Source organism: Bufo gargarizans, chromosome 6, assembly GCF_014858855.1.
Source record: "Bufo gargarizans isolate SCDJY-AF-19 chromosome 6, ASM1485885v1, whole genome shotgun sequence".
NCBI classification, from domain to species: Eukaryota; Metazoa; Chordata; class Amphibia; order Anura; family Bufonidae; genus Bufo; species Bufo gargarizans.
In genome coordinates this window covers 185,488,104-185,508,904 of record NC_058085.1, presented here as the reverse complement: position 1 = coordinate 185,508,904, position 20,801 = coordinate 185,488,104, and the positions used below count along the sequence as shown (strand labels likewise).

The window sequence follows — 20,801 nt, the reverse complement described above, 5'->3', positions numbered from 1 at the left end:
CATGTGGACTGCAATATATTGGCCGCACCACCCTCACCCTAAGAGAGAGGATGAGCAAACACCGCTGGAATATCACAAACGGCTTTCTCAAACATGGAGTCTCCCGGCACTTCATCCAGGCACACAATAAAGATCCAGGGGAACTCTCCCTGTTACCCATTGAAGCAATCCCAGCTACCGATGGGAACTGTTACCAAAAACTGAGGAGAAAAGAAATGTATTGGATTTTTAAACTCCAAACCATCGAACCATATGGTCTAAATCAGGGGTGCACAACGTTTCCTGGTTGGGGGCCACATTGCCAGACTGAACCAATGATGAGGGCCGAAATTCAAATTTAAAGGTGTATTAACAACTGAAATATTGTACTTATGGCATATTGAACACACATTATATATCATTAATGTCTAGTTACACTTCCAGGACTCCCATCTAATGGGAGAAATACATGAAAAATACATGTGAGCAGCCACAAGACATAGGCATACATTTCTGTTACCAGATGGTTGGGGGCCGCACAGAATGGTATCAAGGGCCACATGTGGCCCCCGGGCCGCAGGTTGTGCACCCCTGGTCTAAATGAATCCCTAGAGACCAACTGCTTCTAATCTCCCAATTCACGTAATTACTCCTCATTAGCTCCAATATGCGCCACCCTCCCCATCCCCCTATCCCACATTTTCCCCCTCCCTCATACGCGCCCACACACCACTTCATATCTATTCCCAGCATAATAAAAGTTCACCTTACTCTTTTATTCACTCACTCTTTCATTCACTCATTCATCCCTTTTATCTACTTTTACATTTATATTTATTTTTATTTATTTATTGTTTATATTCTCTCCTTATTTTATTTGTATTTTTTTTTATGTATATATGTATTTATATGTATATTAATTTGTTTTTTACTTTCCTTTTTATTTTTATTTTTATTTATATCTTTTTTCATTTCATTTTTATATATATTTTTTTTCTTATTTTTCTTTCTTATATATATTTTTTTATTATATATATATATATATATATTTATATATTTATCCATACATTCATCTGTCTACTCACCCATTTACCCATCCCAGGATCCTCCTCCATCTGTCATTCAGTCTCACCATATTCCCCCAGCCCGCTCCCTTTTCCCTCACAACCAGCTACTCTGCACCAGCCATCGAAACAAACACACACACCTACACTAAGCTATCAATACATCAGCTTTAGCCACCGCACGTGCGGCCTGACACATCCAACTCAGTGCCACCCCCGGAGCAGCGTAACCATCCCAATTCTGTGTCTACTCAAATGCTCGCTGCTCACAATTAAGGTGGACGCTTTGCATATGGAAGAGGTGGAAATGGGGGAAGACAGTTTTCAGGGTGATAGGCAGACCATCCTCAGTTTGTCTTCTCGGCACATATTGGATGATGAGGAGGAAGAGGAGGAGCAGGAGACGGTTGCCTCCACTACAAAGGGTAGTACCCTTGGAAGTTGTATTCCATCTGTTCAGGGTGGATGGGTAGAAGAGGAGGAAGAGGATGAGGAGATTGAGAGTCTTCCTCCTGATGAGGTCAGCGAAGGCTTGTCTGTTGGCACACATGGCTGACTTTATGTTATGCTGCCTTTCCCGTGACCCTCGCATTGTATGCATTTTGGCCAACACCAATTGCTGGTTGTTAAACTTCTTATCTCTCATTCCTGTGGTGGAGAGAATGAGCAAAATGGTGCAATACCAGAAGGTCCTTGTGTAAAAATTGCTCAAAAAATTTCCAGCTGACAACGCTGGCTGCAGAGTACGTAGTTCCTTGGCCAATCGAGGAAAGGAGATGAGGGGAAAACACAGCAGTTCCAGCAGAGGCAGGGCACCACTCTTCAAGGCCTGGGACATGTTTATGACACCCCGCCAGCACCCTCAACCATGTCAGCGCAGCCTAGTGTCACAAGGAGGGGAAAATTTTAGAAGATGGTGAAGGAGTACATAGCAGACCGTGTCAGCGTCCTCAGTGATCCCTGTGTGCCTTACAACTATTGGTTGTGCAAACTGGACACGTGGCATGAACTGGCACTCTATGCCTTGGATGTGCTAGCCTGCCCTGCCGCCAGCGTTTTGTCAGAGCGTGTAATTAGTGCTGCTGGGGGCATAATAACTGATAAGCACATCTGCTTGTCAACTGAAAATGCTGACCGGTTGACTCTTGTAAAAATGAACAAGGCCTGGATTGCCCCTAACTTCTCTACTCCAGCAGAGGAAAGCGGCTGAACATAAAGACACTCTGAATGTGGCTTGCATGGTATATTGAAAACACTGTATTCCGATGCACCACTTCCACCACTAAAAAGGGTATATGGTTCAATCTCACTTTTCTCCTCCTCCTCCTCCTCCTCCATGGTATCAACATGATTATTAGGCTTCCCTCGCTCCTAATGTTTTAGAGGGTCAGCTCAGCAGTGGGACCTCACCCATAATGTTTTAGAGGAGGCATGCTCAACCTGCGGCCCTCCAGCTGTTGTAAAACTACAACTCCCATAATTCCCGGACATCCTACAGCGATCATCCTACAGAAGGGCATGGTGGGAGTTGTAGTTTTACAACAGCTGGAGGGCCGCAGGTTGAGCATCCCTGTTTTAGAGGGTCACCAGCAGGCCCTCAACCATAATGTTTTTGAGGGTCAACAACAGGCCCTCAACCATAATGTTTAAGAGGGTCAGCTCAGTAGCAGACCTTCACCCCTAAATTTTTAGATGGTCAGCTCGTCGGCAGTCCCTCGTCCATAAAATTTTTTTGATGGATGGTCAGCTCTGCAGCAGGCCCACAAACTTTTTTAGATGGCTAGTTCAGCAGCAAGCCGTCATCCCTAATGTTTTAGATGGTCAAAAATTTCTTGCTTATCAAACATTTAATATATTTTAAGTATATTATAAAATTACTGATTTCATTATCCCATAAAGTTATTTACATACACTTCATGTTGACATACATCTTTCACTATTCTCCCTTCATACGTTTACATTTCTGGAAAATTGCTGCTTCTAAGCTCCTACCCCATTGAAATGCATTAAATTACAGATTTCAACAAAGTTTTTTTTTTTTTCTTAAGTTAGTGAGTGTAGAACAAAGAACAATGCTCCACAAATATGGGGACCTGCTACTCTTGTTCTCCATAGTGAGATGGTCACTTCTCACCTAAGCTTTCTATATTCTATTTTAGGGAGTTATACAAAGCATGCTTGGCTCTTTCCATAGTTCTCATAAGAAGGAATTTATGATGCAGGGAATATTTAAAGTCAGTTTTGCTTGAGTCTGCATTGGCGTACTTTGTCACATTTATCAAATGTCCCTTGTTGATAAATTTGTCTGATACTTAAACCTAACACTTTTGTCTACAAGATCTACCTACTGAAATGAGACTACAACTTTTTGCTAATATTTTAAAAAGTATCTGTGATAAATCTGGAGTGAAACTCATTTACATAGCTAACCACATCCACTTTCCCTCTCATATTTAAAAATAGAGTGAGCGGTGTGAAAAATAAAAGTAAAAAATTGTGCATTTTTTCTTCTAATGTTCTTGATGGTGCCCATAATAGCTCAATAGCTCATACATGGGGAACCTTGGTAGTTGACCTTCAGGTTGTCAAAGTCAAAACAACATAGATAATGGCAAATAAAAATATATTATAGGTATGGTCCTTACTAGCAGTATATGAAATATTTTGATGCCCCTAGATTATTTATTTCTATGTATATGGAGGAGGACGGGGGTTGCCCTTTTAATGAATATAATTCTATTTTCAGGCTTAGTGTTGAGTGCGAATATTCGAATAGCAAATTTTTATCGCGAATATCGCCACTTCGAGAATTTGTGAATATTTAGAATATAGTGCTATGTATTCGTTAGATCGAATATTCAGATTTTTTTTTTTCATCTGAACACGTGATTCCTCTCTGCTTCTTGCTTGTGGGCCAATGAGAAGGAAGCAATGTCAAGTTTACAACAATACTTGCACCAATCAGTAATCTGTAGTCAGACCTGCTAAAATGTGAAGTTGCATGTAGTGCAAAAAAATATTCGAATCACTGCCGTTTAGCGCAATTGCAAATATATTGGAGCACTTGACTCTATCTGCATATAAAGCTATTGCAATGTTCTGCCGTGTCAACCATTTTCTCCAGTCTCAGGAGAAACTCATGAAACTTCTATCAGCTTGAAAAATGTAGCCAAATTGACCCACCCCATCTCTCATTACAAATTTGCATTATGCGACTTTTACATTGCCAATTTTTCGCATTCAATAAAACAATCTCGAATTCTTGAATATATGATGAATATTCGACAAAATATTTGTGAAATATCGAATATAGCCCCTGCCGCTCATCACTAATCGGGCTCTGGTTGTGCAAATGTATGCCATGAAATGCCAAAAAGCTATTGAAACAGAAGCTGCATATATTTTGCGGCTAGATTTGACAAGATGTACAAAACCAAATATCCACAGTACATTTTTAATATTTGTTTCTGAGTGTGCCTTCTTCTATTATGATCCACTAAAAAGTCTATGTTTCGAAGCTAATATTTAGCATGAGTTGATATTTGTTTCAAATGACAGATACAGCAGGTTTATTCCAGGTTTTGTTAATCCTCATAGCATCCTCGAAGAGTTATTATCAGTTGTTTGGTTTCTAATTACATAGTTAATACAGTTGAAAAAAGACATAAGTCCATCAAGTTCAACCAAGTGAACAAAGTAATGATGGTATCATCCTCTGTTCTTTTGGCAATATCACTGTTTATCTGCAGTGACCCTGGCTACCACTGCTAATCCCTCCTGGGAATGCATTTATCACATTGGAATTGAAAGCAGAGTAAATTTCCTATCCAATACTTCAGATTTTCACTTTAAGTTTATAATATAAAGTTCTATTCTATTTAAAAAAAAGTCATAATGATTTAAATGTTATGGATCATAGGGAACTACTTGCACTATAACATGGCTGATAGCTCCGTCTATACCCTCCGTCTATACGGTATCAATCAAAAATTTTATTGGTACTACACCACTCTGCTATATACCTGAATTGCTGAGCCCCAAAAAAAAAGCAACATAGTAACATAATAACATAGATTGTAATAAGGCTAAAAAAAAAAAAGACATAGGTCCATCTAGTTCAGCCTGTTACAATGCAAGTTGATTCAGAAGAAGGCAAAAAAAAATTGTGAGATAAAAGCAAATTTTCCCCATTTTAGGGGAAAAATGTGTTAATGATTCCAATCAGGAAATCAGAATAACTCACTGGATCAACATCCCATCTCTATTAACTATAACCTTTAATATTTATACACTAAAAAAGTTTATCAGCTCACCCACTGCTAGCAAGAGACATGCACGGAGCTCCTGGACTATTAAATTTGCAATGAGAAAAAAAAAAATCCTCCAGCATGGCCGTCCGCTGTTAAAAAACAGGTTTTATTCGGTATGCATTAAAAGTACAGGAACACATGTATAACCTGTAATATTATTATACTCCAGAAATACATCCAGACCCCTCTTGAATTCACAATAACCACCTCCTCAGGCAGAAAGTTCCATATTCTCAGTAAAGAATGCTTGATGTAGAAACCTTCTTCCTCTTGACACAGAGGATGCCCCCTCTTCACAGTCCTGGGTATAAATAGATGATGGGAGAGATTTCTGTGCTGACCCTTGATAAATTTATACATGGTTATTAGATCTCCCCTCAGTTGTCTTTTTTCTCAAGTGAATAACCCCAATTTTGATAATTTTTCTGGGTACTGGAGTCTACCCATTCCAGTTATTACTTTAGTTGTCTTCCTCTGAACCCTCTCTAGCTCTGCTTTGTCTGTCTTGTTCACAGGAGCCCAGAACGGTATGCAATACTCCAGATTTATCTGTAACAGTATACTCTCCTCTTTGTTTTAAGTTCTTTGCACATTTTAGTACAGTCAGCAACAATATATATTTTATTGCCTCAAGGCTCTGTCCTGGGTCCCCTGCTTTTTTCCACTTACACATTCGGTCTGGGATAGCTCATAGAGTCCCATGGCTTCCAATACCATCTCTATGGTGACAACACTCAAATCTACCTTTCCGGCCCAGATATTGCTTCCCTCCTACCCAGAATCCCATTGTGTCTGTCAGCAATATCTTCATTCTTCAGCTTCCTAAAACTCAACATGGAGAAAACTGAATTCATTGTCTTTTCCCCATGTCACTCAGCCCCCCTACCTGACCTGTCAATCATAGTTAATAGCACAACTTTCTTCCGTCTCGCAGGCCCACTGCCTGGGGGTAACATTGGATTTTGAGCTATCCTTTAAGCCACACGAGCCTTCTTCACCCCTGAGTCAAGTAAAATACTAGTGCATGCTCTTGTCATCTCTCACCTGGACTACTGCAACATCCTCCTCTGTGGCCTCCAATCAAGCACTATCACTCCCCTCTGATCTATTCTCAACTCTGCTGCCACCTCTCCTCTCGTTTCTCCTCTGCTTCCGCCCTCTGCCAATCTCTTCACTGGCTCCCCATTGCCCAGGAAGCTCAGTTTCAAATACTTACAACTACATATAAGGCCGTTCACAACCTGTACCCTCCTTATATATCTGACCTGCTTTCTCGATACATCCCCACAAGTAATCTCAGATCCTCACAGGACCTCCTCCTCAGTTCTCCTCTCATCTGTTCCTCACACAATCGACTACAAGATTTCTCACATGCCTCTCTCCTACTATGGAACTCACTACCCCAAAACATCAGGCTCTCACCCAACATCCAAAGATTCAAGAGTTACCCAAAAACCAACTTTTTAAGGAAAGCCTACCATCGGATATAAGCATGCTGCCACCATACAGCCACAAGAGAATCCTATACCCTCACCTACTGTGTTCTCCCCTTCGCTTATAGATTGTAAGCTCTTGCGGGCAGGGTCCTCTACCCCTCCGTGCCAGTCTGTTAATAGTTTCTTGTTTTTTGTTGTTTTTTATTTCTATGTAACCCCAGCTGAATGTACAGCCCCATGGAATTATTGGCGCTTTAAAATAAATAATAATAATAATAATAATAATAATAATACTGTGCAGCCCCTCTATAAGATCATGAATAAATATAGTGAAGAGAATAGGGCCCAATACTGACCCCTGGGGTACCCCACTAGTGACCCAATCTGAGTTTGTACCATTAGTCAGTTACTTACCCACCTACACACATTTTCACCCAGTCCAATGGCAAACATCTATTCATCTAATTTATCAAATATATAGATCATACCAGTGTATTATTGTATTGCGGTGGCAGCAGGGAGCGCACGGCGTCATAGCAACCAATGACGCTGTGCGCTCCTGCTCTCAGCAGGAATCCAGCCCGTGGTTCCACGGACTGCTCACGGCCGTGAAAGACTGCCGTGTGCATTCGGCCAAATACTGTATCTTTACAGTGTACAGGATCCAAGATTTGCAGCACTGTTCCCAAAATTGTATAATATACGGCAAATGATGGGGCATGTTGCCACTTTTCTGATGCAGACTTAGGCTACATGCACACAACATAAAAAATGGCTGTGCCACGGCATTTTTTTTTTTTTTATGTTCATCCCATGACCGTTTCCAAAATCATTGCAGTCTATGGGGCTATTTACTTGGCTTTTTTTTTATGGTCAGTGAATAGTGGCAGTCAAAAAATTGGTTATGTCCTACTTTAGGCCATTTTCATGACCAAACGGACCCCATTGGAATAAATGGGAACATTTTTAATGGCCCTTTAAAGGAATTTGAATATGCTACACATTAGCACTTTTTATGGCAGTATGTATGACTGTATTTCAATCTAACACTACCCTTTTTGGGACTTGCAAAATATTGATCAAAAATGCAGTCACAAGTTTATCGTTTTGTTTTTAATACAGTGATTTTCTATCATTTTCTAAAACCGACTAATACATAATGAGTTTTTTTTAAATGCCTCACAAATACCAGAAAACATGTTTGCTGCTTCTTGAATTCCACAATAAAATAGAAAAAAAGATAGCAGCATAATATAAATAGTTTAGCCTTCTAAAGGGAAAATTATAAAGTGTGAACTTACTTGGGTCAGATAGTACTGAATCAGTTTTCGGTAAGAACTGGTCACATCGTACACCATGGTAGCCCTCTTTGCACCTGCAGAAGAAGGACAAAAATATGGCATTGTAAGAAACATAAAATACTGCATTGCATCTTTGATTATATCTCTGTTTCTAGTTTGATGGATTTGTAAGGCCAGTGTTTAGCTAAAGATGCTTTAAATGGGTTGTCTGAGATTTTTATATTGATGACCTTCCCTGAGGAGAGATCATCATTATCACATTAGCACAAAGCTGTTTGAAGAGCCCACAGTGCTCCTATGAGCACCTCAGCCACTTCCTAGGCCAGTGGCGTCATGTTTATCAGTCAAATGGCCTAGGCACAGCTTAGTCCCATTCAATTGAATGGGCCTAGGCAGCAATTAAAAGCAAATCCACTATCCAAGGGGTAGCACAATGTTTGGTGAGCAACTGAAAAAGTCAGAAGACACACTGGAGTACCATGGCCTCATCAAACAGGTCATAAGTGTGCTGATCTGATATTGGGTCACCAATCTGTTATTGATGACCTATCCTTTCGGAAAACCCTTTAAAGCTTGATAAACTTAAAAAAAATATATATATATTTCTGATATAGAGTTCCAAAATCCAAGAGGAGATTTATGATATAACATCCAGATTACTTGCATCCACCACTAGAGGGGGCTTATAAGTTTAGTGTAAAATGATTTTTATTAATATTATTATTATAATTTATATTTTTATTTTTTATAGTTCAATGTATAAATTGTATAAACTGCCTATAGTGCTGGCTGCAGGTAGATTTAAAGCATAATGTGCTGACTATACAGTGGATTTAGAGCTATGCATCAGAAACAATTTATTTATTCACGTCAGACTTTTGGAGCTATTTAAAAAAAATACATGTTAAACACTTTATGGATATGTAGACAAAGACAATTTATCAGGCTGTGGCACCTTTCATTTGTAACCATAAAGGCAAGTAGAAACTAAGGAGGAGATTTATCACCAGAAAAGTGGGCTTTAAAATGTCACAAACTATTGGGGTCATTTATCAAACTGGTGTAAAGTAGAACTGGCTTAGTTGCCCATAGAAACCAATCAGATTCCTCCTTTCATTTTTGACAGCTCCTTTGAAAAATGAAAGGTGGAATCTGATTGGTTGCTATGAGCAACTAAGCCAGTTCTACTTTACACCAGTTTGATAAATGACCCCCTATGTGTTTGCAACTTTTTAAATGTGACTTTTTTATTCTTTAAATGGTCATATCTCAAAACCCCCAAAATTGTTTATTAATGTAAAGTTCCATTTATAGACCAAATTTTTATTTTATATTAGTGCTTTACAACTGTTACATTTCATTGACAGAAAAGCTTTAAACTACTAAGTTTAAGGTTTAATAACAAAATAACATACAACAGCTTTTAACATGAAAAAATTTCAAGCACTTATGTCTATGAATACATTCTTTCACAAAATTCAGTCCATCTGTTGTAAAATAATATTCTGCTTACTGATTTATAAAGTGAATTAAAGCTACTGAATGCAAATGTGTTTTTTTTTTTTTTTTTTCTGTAAACCAAATCTGCCTTGCTCCGCTGGTAAATAACCTATAATAATATAATAATGTGTGTCCTTCTTAGAGCATATCAACTAGCTCTATAATATTCTATCATTGTCTAAGGCCTCAGGCACACGACTGTATGTATTTTGTGGTCCGCAAAAACGGATCCACAAAAACTATGAATAACGTCCGTGTACATACTGTATTTTGCTAAACGGAACAGCTGGCCCCTTATAGAACAGTAATATCCTTGTCAGTAATGCAGACAATAATAGAACATGTTCTATTTTTTTGCGGAACGGAAATACAGAAACCTGTAATACCTTCCGTTATTTTTTGCTGATTCATTAAAATGAATGGTTCCATATACTGTCTACAAAAAAAATGGAATGGACACGGAATTAAAATACATTTGTGTGCATGAGGCCTAAGAAGGGAGTTTCTAATGAAATGGGCACAGATTATACGTCAGAAATAAACAAAAATGGGCCTGCTGGACTGTTGGTATTGCCACATAAAAAATGTGCACTGAATGTGCAAAATATATTTTCTTGTTCAGTGAATGCTGTAAAGAAAAAAATGAAAAAATCATACCCCCACAAAATATTGAATAAAAAGTGATCAAAAAGGTACCAGCTCATCTTGAAAAAAAAAAACAAAAAAAAAAACAAGGTCATATAGTTCTGTAGCTATAAATATAAAAAGTGATGGCTGCCAGAATTTGGTGTCAAAAGATTTTTTTTTTTTCAAAGGCTTTTATTTTCTAAAAAATAGTAAAACATAATAAAGACTACATAAATCCAGCCTTTCCATAATTGTACTGACCCACAGAATAAGGTTGTCGTGTCATATTTAGCACACAGTCAACATAATACAAACAAAACAAAACAAAAAACTAAACTTCAGTGGAATTGCCATTTTTTCCAATTTCAACCCAGAAAGATTTTTTTTCCCCTTTCCTATACAAGCCTTAATAAAATAAACAGTGCCATTTAAAGAAAACAATTTGTCTTGGAGAAAAAACTAAAAAAAAACTAAAAAAAAACATCTATGCACATTTGGGTCAATATGTGAAATGGATACATGGAAATAAAGGGGTTGTACCAAGTTATAAACTTATCCCCTAGCCATATGATAGGAGATAAGATTTTTGGTGGGGTTCCAACCACTGGAGCCACCACCAATTGCAAGGTATTGTATTCCCTCTCTGAATGAACAATTGCATAATTATAATGGTCAAATCATGACCTACATTGCCTAAAATTCTAATTATATACATTGTGGGAAGCTGTAAATCGTCATTGCTTTCGACTAGGGATGAGCGAATCGACTTTGAATGAAACATCCGAAGTTGATTCACATAATACTTTGTTTGAATACTGTATGGAGCGAGGGCTTCGTAATGTATTATAATATAAATTCTGTATCAAATTTACAATTAGTCTCAACATACAAAGGTGAATATATGGTAAAAAGTTTACGGAGGGGAGAAAATGGGGGGCACAGAGAAGGGGGGGAGGACGATGGGAGATTGGGAAACTTGGGGAAGGAGGAGGGAGGGAAGAAGGGACAGAGGAAATAACAATAATATTCTGAACTGAGGTCGCAGAGGAGGTCCACTGTTGTTGATAATATAGTCACTAAGAGAAGAGGTACAGTTGTACTTGATAGTGGTTATAATGAGGTCAGTTAAGTGTATTACATCTATATATATGCATCTCAAGGACTATGAAATCCCCTAAACAGCTGCCAGGGACGCCAGAGGTGTAAAAAAGCACAGTGGGAGCCATTTTTCCAGCTGGAAATCTGTTCCATTCGGTAAATATGATCTCATCATAGAAGCTGTTGGGCTATTGGGGGGGATAATATGGATTTCCAATACATGGCTACTAGGATTCTATCTGCTGCTACTAAGTAGATACTAAGCTTTATCCAACCCTAGGGTTGGGCACCACCTGATCTCCATATTTGTTGAGGATATAGGTCCTATGTGTCGGGGAAGTGCCATGTGACATACTCGTGAAATGATGTCTCCAATCTCTCTCCAAAAGGAGTTAATTTTAGGACATTCCCAACAAATATGAAGAAATTAACCCAAAGTCTGATGGCAACTACAGCAAAGTGGACAAGATGCTGGGAATATAGCGTGTAATCTATCTGGTGTGTAGTACCACCGGGTAAGAACTTTCTAGAAGTTCTCTTGTAGTTTTACACATTTTGAGATCTTTGGAGTCAATGCCATCAGGTAAAGTTTCTCACTGTCTAAAAATGAGACCTTGAGATCTGTTTCACATCTTTTAATATGTAATTTCCTTAGGGTTAGCATTAGATATCAAAATGGCATAAATAGCTGAGATTTTCTGAGGTGGAGATCTAGCCATGAAGATTAGCTTCTCAAATGGTATATATTACATCCTCTTATCCTGGGGTATGATGAAAAGTCGTCTAACATAGTGCTGGATGTGAAATAATTGTAAAGGAGAGAGGGGCTTAAGTTGAGGGTAGAGTTGCCAACCTTGTGGCAAATTTAAATCGGGATCTAAGAGGTCTAGTAATGGCAATGTAATATGTCTTCCAGCCTTTATGAGTGATCTCCTAAAAAGAGAAGAGTCACTCAATACATCTCGTACTTAAATAAAAAGTTAGAATTGAGGTGTTAACAAAGTGGAATAAAGGTATTGCCTCCAGATCTTCATGGTGTTGTGAGTATACAGGCTCAGGACAGATTTTATATCATTAAGCATGTCCTCTGTAAAAAAAACGGATATCCGCCTAAATGTCTAGTCGTCCTTCATGAGGACGCAACCATTCCAAACTCTATAATATAGCATAAAGTCTGGGAGGCCAATACCACCTTGATCGCTAGGTTGTATAAGTTTTGAGTGAGAGAGTCTTGGCCTAGTTTTTTTTTTTCCACAGAAATCCAGAGAGGGTAGTACGCAACTGAGAGAAAAACTGTTGGGCAAGTATATGTGGAGATTATGTAGATAGTACAAAACCCTAGGGGATATAATGGTTTTGACCAGAGCTCTCCTGCCGAACCATGAAGCAAAGGATTTGATTTGCAATGGCATATTAAGAAAGTTTGCTTTATACAGATCAGAAGGTTCTGAAGTCAGGTATATCCCCAAGAATTTAATATGATTATTAGACCACTAAATAGGTGAATGTAGTTATAACATTTGCTGAGATTGGGCATCTAGGGACACATTCAAAGATTTATGAGGAAAGTTTATGAGGAAATTGGATAATTCCCCAAATTTGTGCAAGATAGACTGGAACACCAACAATGCCTGATGGGGTTTAGTGACGATGATCAGCAAGTCATCCACAAAAGCAGCTGCTTGATGATACGTCTCCCCAATCTTCATACACTTGACCCTGTCATCCTGCCTCAGGGCTTGCAGTAAAGGTTCAATAGTGAGGATAAAAAGTAAAGGGAGTAAGGGACATCCCTGATGGGTTCCATTTCAGATAATAAAGGAAGTGGACAAAGTGGAATTAACTAAAACCTTTGCCGAGGGTTCTTTATACATCATCATTATTGTGTCTATAAGTTGTGGAGGTATGTGGCATTTCGCAAGGACCTTAGTCATGAACAGCCAAACCATTCTGTCAAAAGCCTTTTCGGCATTGGTACCTAATAAGATTAGGGAAATGAGCAATATTTGGCTCGATATATAAGGTTGATCAAACGGATAATGTTCATGCAGCCCTCTCTACCTGTAACAAAGCCCACTTGCTCAATATTAATAAGTTGGGGAAGTAATAGTTTCAGTCTAAATGCCAACATTTTTGCATATAATTTTAGATCCACATTAAGTAAGTAGTGATGAGCGGCAGGGGTCATATTCGAATTCGCGATATTTCATGAATATTTTTTAGAATAAGATTATAGCACTATATTAGCTAAATTGCTCTATATTCGATTTTTTTTTGAATATTCGCTATATTGCTATAACTTAGTTTTTTCGAATATTCGTAATATTCTAAAACAAGAATATATAGCAATATAGCGAATATTCGAAAAAAAACTAATATAGAGCAATTTAGCTAATATAGTGCTATAATCTTTTTTTATAGTTGTAATTTTTTTCCAATATGAACTTCAGATGAGAAAAAAATTACAACTATTAGACAAAGAAGATTATACCACTATATTAGCTAAATTGCTCTATATTTGTTTTTTTGAATATTCGCTATATTGCTATAACTTAGTTTTTTCAAATATTCGTAATATTCTAAAACAAGAATATAGGAAAAAGGAAAAAAATAATGAATATTCGAAATTCCGAATATATATAACTATATTCAAAATATTGGTGAATTTTCAAAGTACCTATATTCGCGATAAAAATTCGAAATTCGAATATTGGTGATCAACACTATAAGTAAGGAGATGGGTCTATAACTTGCACATAATGATGGATCTTTCTCCTCTTTGGGGATATTTGTGACAGTGGCATTTAGCATTTGCGGTGGTAGAGTTATTTTGTAGGGCAGCATTACAGAGAGAAGCTTAGGGAGGAGAATAGATTGAAATGTCTTATAATAGAGCAAAGGCAAGCCATCTGGGCCTAGACTTTCGCGAAAGGAAGTGCTTTTAAAAGCAATAGTCATTTATTCCAATGAAAATGGGCCAATAAAGTGAGGTAGATTTAACCTAATCTAGTCTTGGCAGATTAATGCACTCTAACCAGGCATCTAATGTCTCGACCGCTGATTTCTTTTTCTTGTGCAGTTGTGGAATCACTCAAATTATACAATTGTTGGTAAAATTCAGTGAAGCGAGAAGCAATCTGCTTTGTGGTCATCAGGGGTTGGGAAGAAGCCGATCTGACAGAGTGGATCTATCCTTGTGATTTTCTTTTTTTTTTATTGGGCTAACATTAATTTGGTGGCCTTTTCTCCATGGGCATAATATCTGAATTGTGCCGAGAGGTACAGTTTTGCAGATCATACATTTAATATTTTCTGAAGCTCTGTCCTAAGTTTGGTAAAATTATCAGTTTTTAGATTTTTTTGTGTATTTTTCTCTATATTCTGAATCTGAGATGTTTAATATGGCTGATTTTCTATTATTTTTCAAGAATGATCCCAGTGATATAAGGTTTCTTCTCACAACTGCCTTATGAGCCTCCCAAACCATCCCCTTAGACACATCAGGGGTTTCATTGAGTCAGAAGTACTCAATATTAATATTGCCTAGCAGTGTCTCATTGAGATGCCAGGAAGTAGATGATTTAGGGAGACCTACAAGAGCTATTTACAAAAATAATGGCACATGGTCAGAAAGTAGTATATTGCCTATGGTGACCTTTATATAAGTGGAGAGCATATGGGGGGACAAAAATATAATCTAGCCACTGATATGATTTGTGGGCCATGGACTAGAAAGTATAATCTTTCTCAAAGGGATGGAGAGTCCTCCAAGAGTCAACTAGATCTGCATCTGTGATAGATTTTAATATTTTATGGATTGCCAGCTGGGACATGGAAGAAAGTCCAGTGGAAGTGTCAAATCAAACTGTGGGTGAAAGAAAACATTTAGATATCCTCCCAGGATTGTAACTCCCTCTGCAAAATCACTGAATAAAACAAAAACCCCAGTAGGCCATATATGTTGAGAGATATTAGGTTAGGGGCATAGACATTACCAAATGTGTATATCTGGTTCCCAATAGAACTTTTTAGGAAGACATATCAACCCTATTTGTCAATTAAGGTCAAGCACACGTCCAAGGGTAAGTTCTTATGTATAACAATATATGTTCCTTTCATTGGAGACTCAGGAGACACACTGTGAAACCATTGATTTTAGGTGGGTCTTGATAAACAGGGGATATGGTTTTTCTTAAAGTGTGTCTCCTGCAGCATCATCATATCTACTCGGTGTTTGCATGTATGTTAGATGATCTGACCTCTCTTGAAAGGTGTGCCCGGACCTCGGACATTGAAGGAACAGACGTTAAATGTAGCCATATTGAGTCAGGAAAAGGAGGTAATAGCTGACAACAGTGGACCTCTCTGGAGTTGGTGTGACTATAGTGTACAAACATAACAAAAAGAAAAGAAAAATGAATAGAAAATTAGTTAGTGACAACCTTTGTATCGCCACAAGGCTAACAATGTTTGTAGAGTCTAATATTAGTGCAATAATATCTTTTAAGGAAGTTATTGGCATTAGTGACATGTTTGCCAAAATATACCACAGGTTTGGGGTGATAAGTTTGATTTATAACCTGTGGAAAGAGGTTTGTGTGACCAGTTATGGGACTGTATAGAGGGATATGGTGTCATGGTCTTACCTCCTTGCTGTTCTCCTTCGTTTGACATGTGCTGGCGGCCATCTTGGTTTCTGGGTTTCTTGTAGCCTCCCACCCTGCGGCTCCTCCTTCCCACTGGGAGGAGCTGGATGCCTAGCTCATATATAGGAGGTCTGTGGCTTCAGTTCCCTGCTTGGTCCTCCTGTGCTCACATGCTTCTAAGACTGCTGCTGCTTCTGGTTCCTGATCCTGACTTCGTCTGACTACCCTGCTGATTCCTGATCCTGGCTTCGTCTGACTACCCTGTTGGTTCCTGATCCTGGCTTCATCTGACTACCCTTCTGGTTCCTGATCTCTGGTTTCGCAAGACCCTGCTTCGGTTTAGCCATCCGTTTGGACTTTTGCCTTACAGCTTTATTTTCAATAAAGCCTTCTTATTTCCACTCATCTCTTGTTGTACGTCTGGTTCATGGTTCCATGACATTAGGACCAAGCCATGAATTCTGACGGTACAGGGCCATCCTCGCTACCTACGCTGGTTGCCAGACTTGATCAGCAGGATCACCTGTTGGGTCGGTTCGCTGTGGCGTTGCAAACCCTGCTTGAACGCACGGCTCATTTAGCTTCCGTTGCCGATGGGTCGGTTGTCGCTCCTGGGCCCGCTCCTACTGCCGCTCCGGTTGTTGCGCCAGAGTCTACCCCGACACCTGTTGCTGCGCCTGCGGTGTTTCGGGGTATGACCGGTTCTGCCCCCCTTCCACAGCGCTTTGGGGGAGAGCCAACTCAGTGCCGAGGTTTCCTTAACCAGGTGGGCATTTACTTCGAGTTGCTGCCACATGCCTTTCCTACTGAGAGATCAAAGGTGGGCTTCTTGATCTCGCTGCTCTCGGACAAGGCCTTGGCCTGGGCCAGCCCTTTATGGGAGAACAACAATCCGGTGGTTGCCGAGTTTTCCGGTTTTGTTGCTTCTCTTCGGAAGGTATTCGATGTGCCGGCTCGTGCTGCCTCTGCTGCGAAGCTCCTTATGTCCATCAGACAGGGTTCACGATCCGTAGCGGAATACGCCATTGAGTTTCGTACCCTGGCAGCAGAGGTGGGCCAGTGGATGCATGGAATAGCCTTCCTGCAGAAGTGGTAGCGGCAAATACAGTGAAGGAGTTTAAGCATGCATGGGATAGGCATAAGGCTATCCTTCATATAAGATAGGGCCAGGGACTATTCATAGGATTCAGATATATTGGGCAGACTAGATGGGCCAAATGGTTCTTATCTGCCGACACATTCTATGGAATAATGAGGCTCTGGTCGCTGCTTTCTCTCATGGTCTCTCGGATGCCTTGAAGGATGAGGTTGCAGCTAAGGACCTACCTGTGGAGCTCGAGTCTCTTATTTCTTTCCTGATTTTGATTGACACCAGACTCAGGGAGAGACCTTCCTTTCAGGAGAGCCTGCGGAGGCCTTCTAACAGATTGGCGCCTACGTTTGCTGTCCCACCCGTGCCTCCCTCTCCTCCCACGCCTCCTGGGGATGACTTGTCTGGGGGTGAACCCATGCAGCTGGGGTTTGCTCGCCTGTCCGAGGGGGAGAGGGTACTCCGGAGACGCGAGGGCCGATGCATGTACTGTGGTCTCGGTGGGCATTTTCGGTTGGCATGCCCGAACCGTCCGGGAAACGCTCGCACCTGAGATCCTGTCGGGGGCAGATCTTGGGTGGAGTCTCCTCGTCCCCGGTTTCCCGTGTTGACAAACCACTGATTACTGTTGTCCTCTCCTGGGTCGGGGGCTCGGTGACGACCCAGGCGTTGGTGGACTCTGGTGCTGGTGGTTTGTTCATTGATAGTGTGTTCGCTGCCGCCAATTCCATTCCTCTGCAGCCTCGAGGTTCCCCACTGGCTCTTGAGGCGATAGACGGCAGACCCCTTCTGCCGCCACACGTGACTCATGAGACCCTACCAGTGGGGATGGCCATTGGTGCCGTTCACAGAGAGTCGGTCTGTCTCCAGGTTATTTCGTCTCCACACTACTCGGTGGTCTTGGGGTACCCCTGGCTCCAGAAGCATAATCCGACTTTCGATTGGAAATCGGCCGAGATCCTCTCGTGGTCACCGCAGTGTGGGGCTAGTTGCATCCATGGGCCTGTCAAGTTGCTGTGTACTTCCTCGGACTCTCTGTCGCCTCCTGAATACGAGGAGTACCAGGATGTATTCGATAAGGTGCGTGCGGTTGCCCTACCTCCGCACCGCCCATACGATTGTGCCATAGAGTTACAATCTGGTGCCGTTCCTCCTCGTGGCAAAGTCTATCCACTGTCGGTAGCGGAGAATGAGGCCATGGAGGAGTACGTGAGGGAGGCGCTTTCACGCGGACACATTCGCAAATCCTCGTCCCCGGCAGGGGCTGGATTTTTCTTTGTGAAAAAGAAGGGCGGTGAGTTGAGGCCTTGCATCGATTACAGGGGTCTCAATCGCATCACGATCAAGAACGCTTACCCGATACCCTTGATTTCCGAGCTGTTCGATCGCCTCAAAGGGGCCACGGTCTTTACCAAACTCGACCTGAGGGCGGCATATAACCTGGTAAGGATCAAGGCGGGCGATGAGTGGAAGACCGCGTTTAACACCAGGACCGGTCATTATGAATCCTTGGTTATGCCCTTTAGGGTTGTGCAATGCGCCCGCAGTCTTCCAGGAATTCATCAACGATGTTTTCCGTGACCTGTTGCAGCAGTGTGTGGTGGTCTATTTGGATGACATCTTGGTATATTCTGAATCCATGGAGGCCCACATTCTGGATGTCAGACGAGTGTTGCAACGGTTACGAGAGAACAAGCTGTTCGGTAAGCTTGAGAAATGCGAATTTCACCGATCCCAGGTAACCTTCTTAGGTTACATCATTTCTGCTGAGGGGTTCTCCATGGATCCTGAGAAGGTTTCGGCTGTCTTACAGTGGCCCCAGCCCAGTGGTCTTCGTGCCCTGCAGCGCTTTTTGGGCTTCGCCAATTATTATCGGAAGTTCATCAGGGACTTTTCCATGCTAGCCAAGCCTCTCACGGATCTGACCAGGAAGGGCAGTAATCCCCAGGTCTGGCCGCCCGAGGCCATCCGAGCTTTTGAGGCTCTAAAGTCCGCCTTTGTGTCGGCTCCGATTCTGTCGCATCCCAACCCTGGGTTGCCGTTTGTCCTCGAGGTGGACGTGTCTGAGACGGGAGTAGGCGCCCTCCTGTCTCAGCGTAGAACACCAGAGGGTCCTCTGCTTCCTTGTGGGTTTTACTCCCGGAAACTGTCTTCCGCGGAGTGCAACTATCAGATTGGTGACAGGGAGTTATTGGCCATCGTGCAGGCCCTTAAAGAATGGAGGCACTTGCTCGAGGGCTCGGTGGTTCCGGTTCTCATCCTGACGGACCACAAGAATCTGACCTACCTCTCTGAGGCCAAGAGATTGACACCACGTCAGGCCAGATGGGCTCTGTTCTTGTCACGTTTTGATTACGTGGTCTCCTACCTACCCGGTTCCAAGAACATCAGAGCGGATGCCTTATCACGGCAGTACTCCGAGCTGTCCGGGGAGGAGTCGATTCCGACTTCGGTCATACCTCCGAATCAGATCTTGGCCGCCATTCGCACCAGCCTGACCTCTCCCCTGGGTGAGCAGATTTTGGCGGCTCAATCTGGTGCTCCCTCTGGGAGACCCAACGGCAGGTGTTTTGTGCCTGAGGAGTTGCGCACTCGGTTGTTGCGAACCTACCATAACTCCAAGGCCGCGGGGCATCCTGGAAAGAATCAGCTGTCCTGGGCTGTTTCACGTCTGTTCTGGTGGCCTTCTCTACGTTCCGACATCGCCGCATATGTAGCGGCATGCTCCGTTTGTGCCCAGAGTAAGTCCCCTCGGCACCTTCCGTTGGGCCTTTTGCAACCCATAGCCACCGGGGAGCGTCCATGGTCACACCTGGGGATGGATTTCATTGTGGACATCCCTGCATCCCGAGGCCATACGGTCATTCTCATGATAGTGGATCGGTTTTCCAAAATGTGCCACTGTGTACCTCTCAAGAAGTTACCCTCTGCACAAGAGTTGGCCTCGATTTTTGCCAGGGAGGTCTTCCGGTTGCACGGTTTGCCCAAGGAGATTGTGTCGGATCGGGGGAGTCAGTTTGTGTCCAGGTTCTGGCGCGCCTTTTGCTCCCAGTTGGGGATTCATCTCTCTTTCTCATCGGCCTACCACCCTCAGTCCAATGGGGCCGCAGAACGATCCAATCAGGCCTTGGAGCAATTCCTTTGTTGCTATGTCTCCGATCACCAAGACAATTGGGTTGACCTCCTGCCTTGGGCTGAGTTTGCCAGGAACACGGCGGTGAACTCTTCCTCTAGGACGTCTCCCTTCATGGCCAATTATGGGTTCCAACCTGCCGTGTTACCGGAGGTATTCTCTCCCCAGGATATTCCGGCTGTGGAGGATCACCTTTCCGTCCTACGTGCTTCTTGGGTACAGATCCAGAGGTCCCTTGAGGTCTCTGCGCAGCGCCAGAAACTCCAGGCTGATCGCAGACGAGCGCCCGCTCCTTCCTACCAGGTCGGAGACCGCGTATGGTTGTCCACCCGCAACCTCAACCTTCGAGTGCCCACTCCCAAGCTGGCGCCTCGCTTTGTTGGTCCCTTCCGAGTGCTTCGCAGGGTAAACCCGGTAGCCTATGCCCTTGCGCTTCCTCCTGGCATGCGGATCTCCAACGTGTTTCATGTCTCCCTCTTGAAGCCACTGGTGTGTAATCGTTTCACTTCCTCGATTCCTCGGCCTCGTCCGGTCCAAGTGGGCAATCGTGAGGAGTATGAGGTGAGCAATATCCTGGACTCACGCCTGGTCCGAGGCCGGGTGCAGTTTTTGGTCCA

At 42.0% G+C, this 20,801-nt stretch overlaps 1 protein-coding gene across 1 annotated transcript in view; it reads right to left on the bottom strand.

Annotated features, from left to right (window-relative positions):
• The window catches only part of NRG3 (neuregulin 3), a 1,217,439-nt gene that overhangs the window by 469,565 nt on the left and 727,073 nt on the right, over positions 1–20,801 (bottom strand). Inside the window, exon 3 of the mRNA XM_044298081.1 lies at positions 8,091–8,164. Coding sequence (XP_044154016.1) covers positions 8,091–8,164 — 74 coding nt within the window. The remainder of the gene's footprint in view (positions 1–8,090; positions 8,165–20,801) is intronic.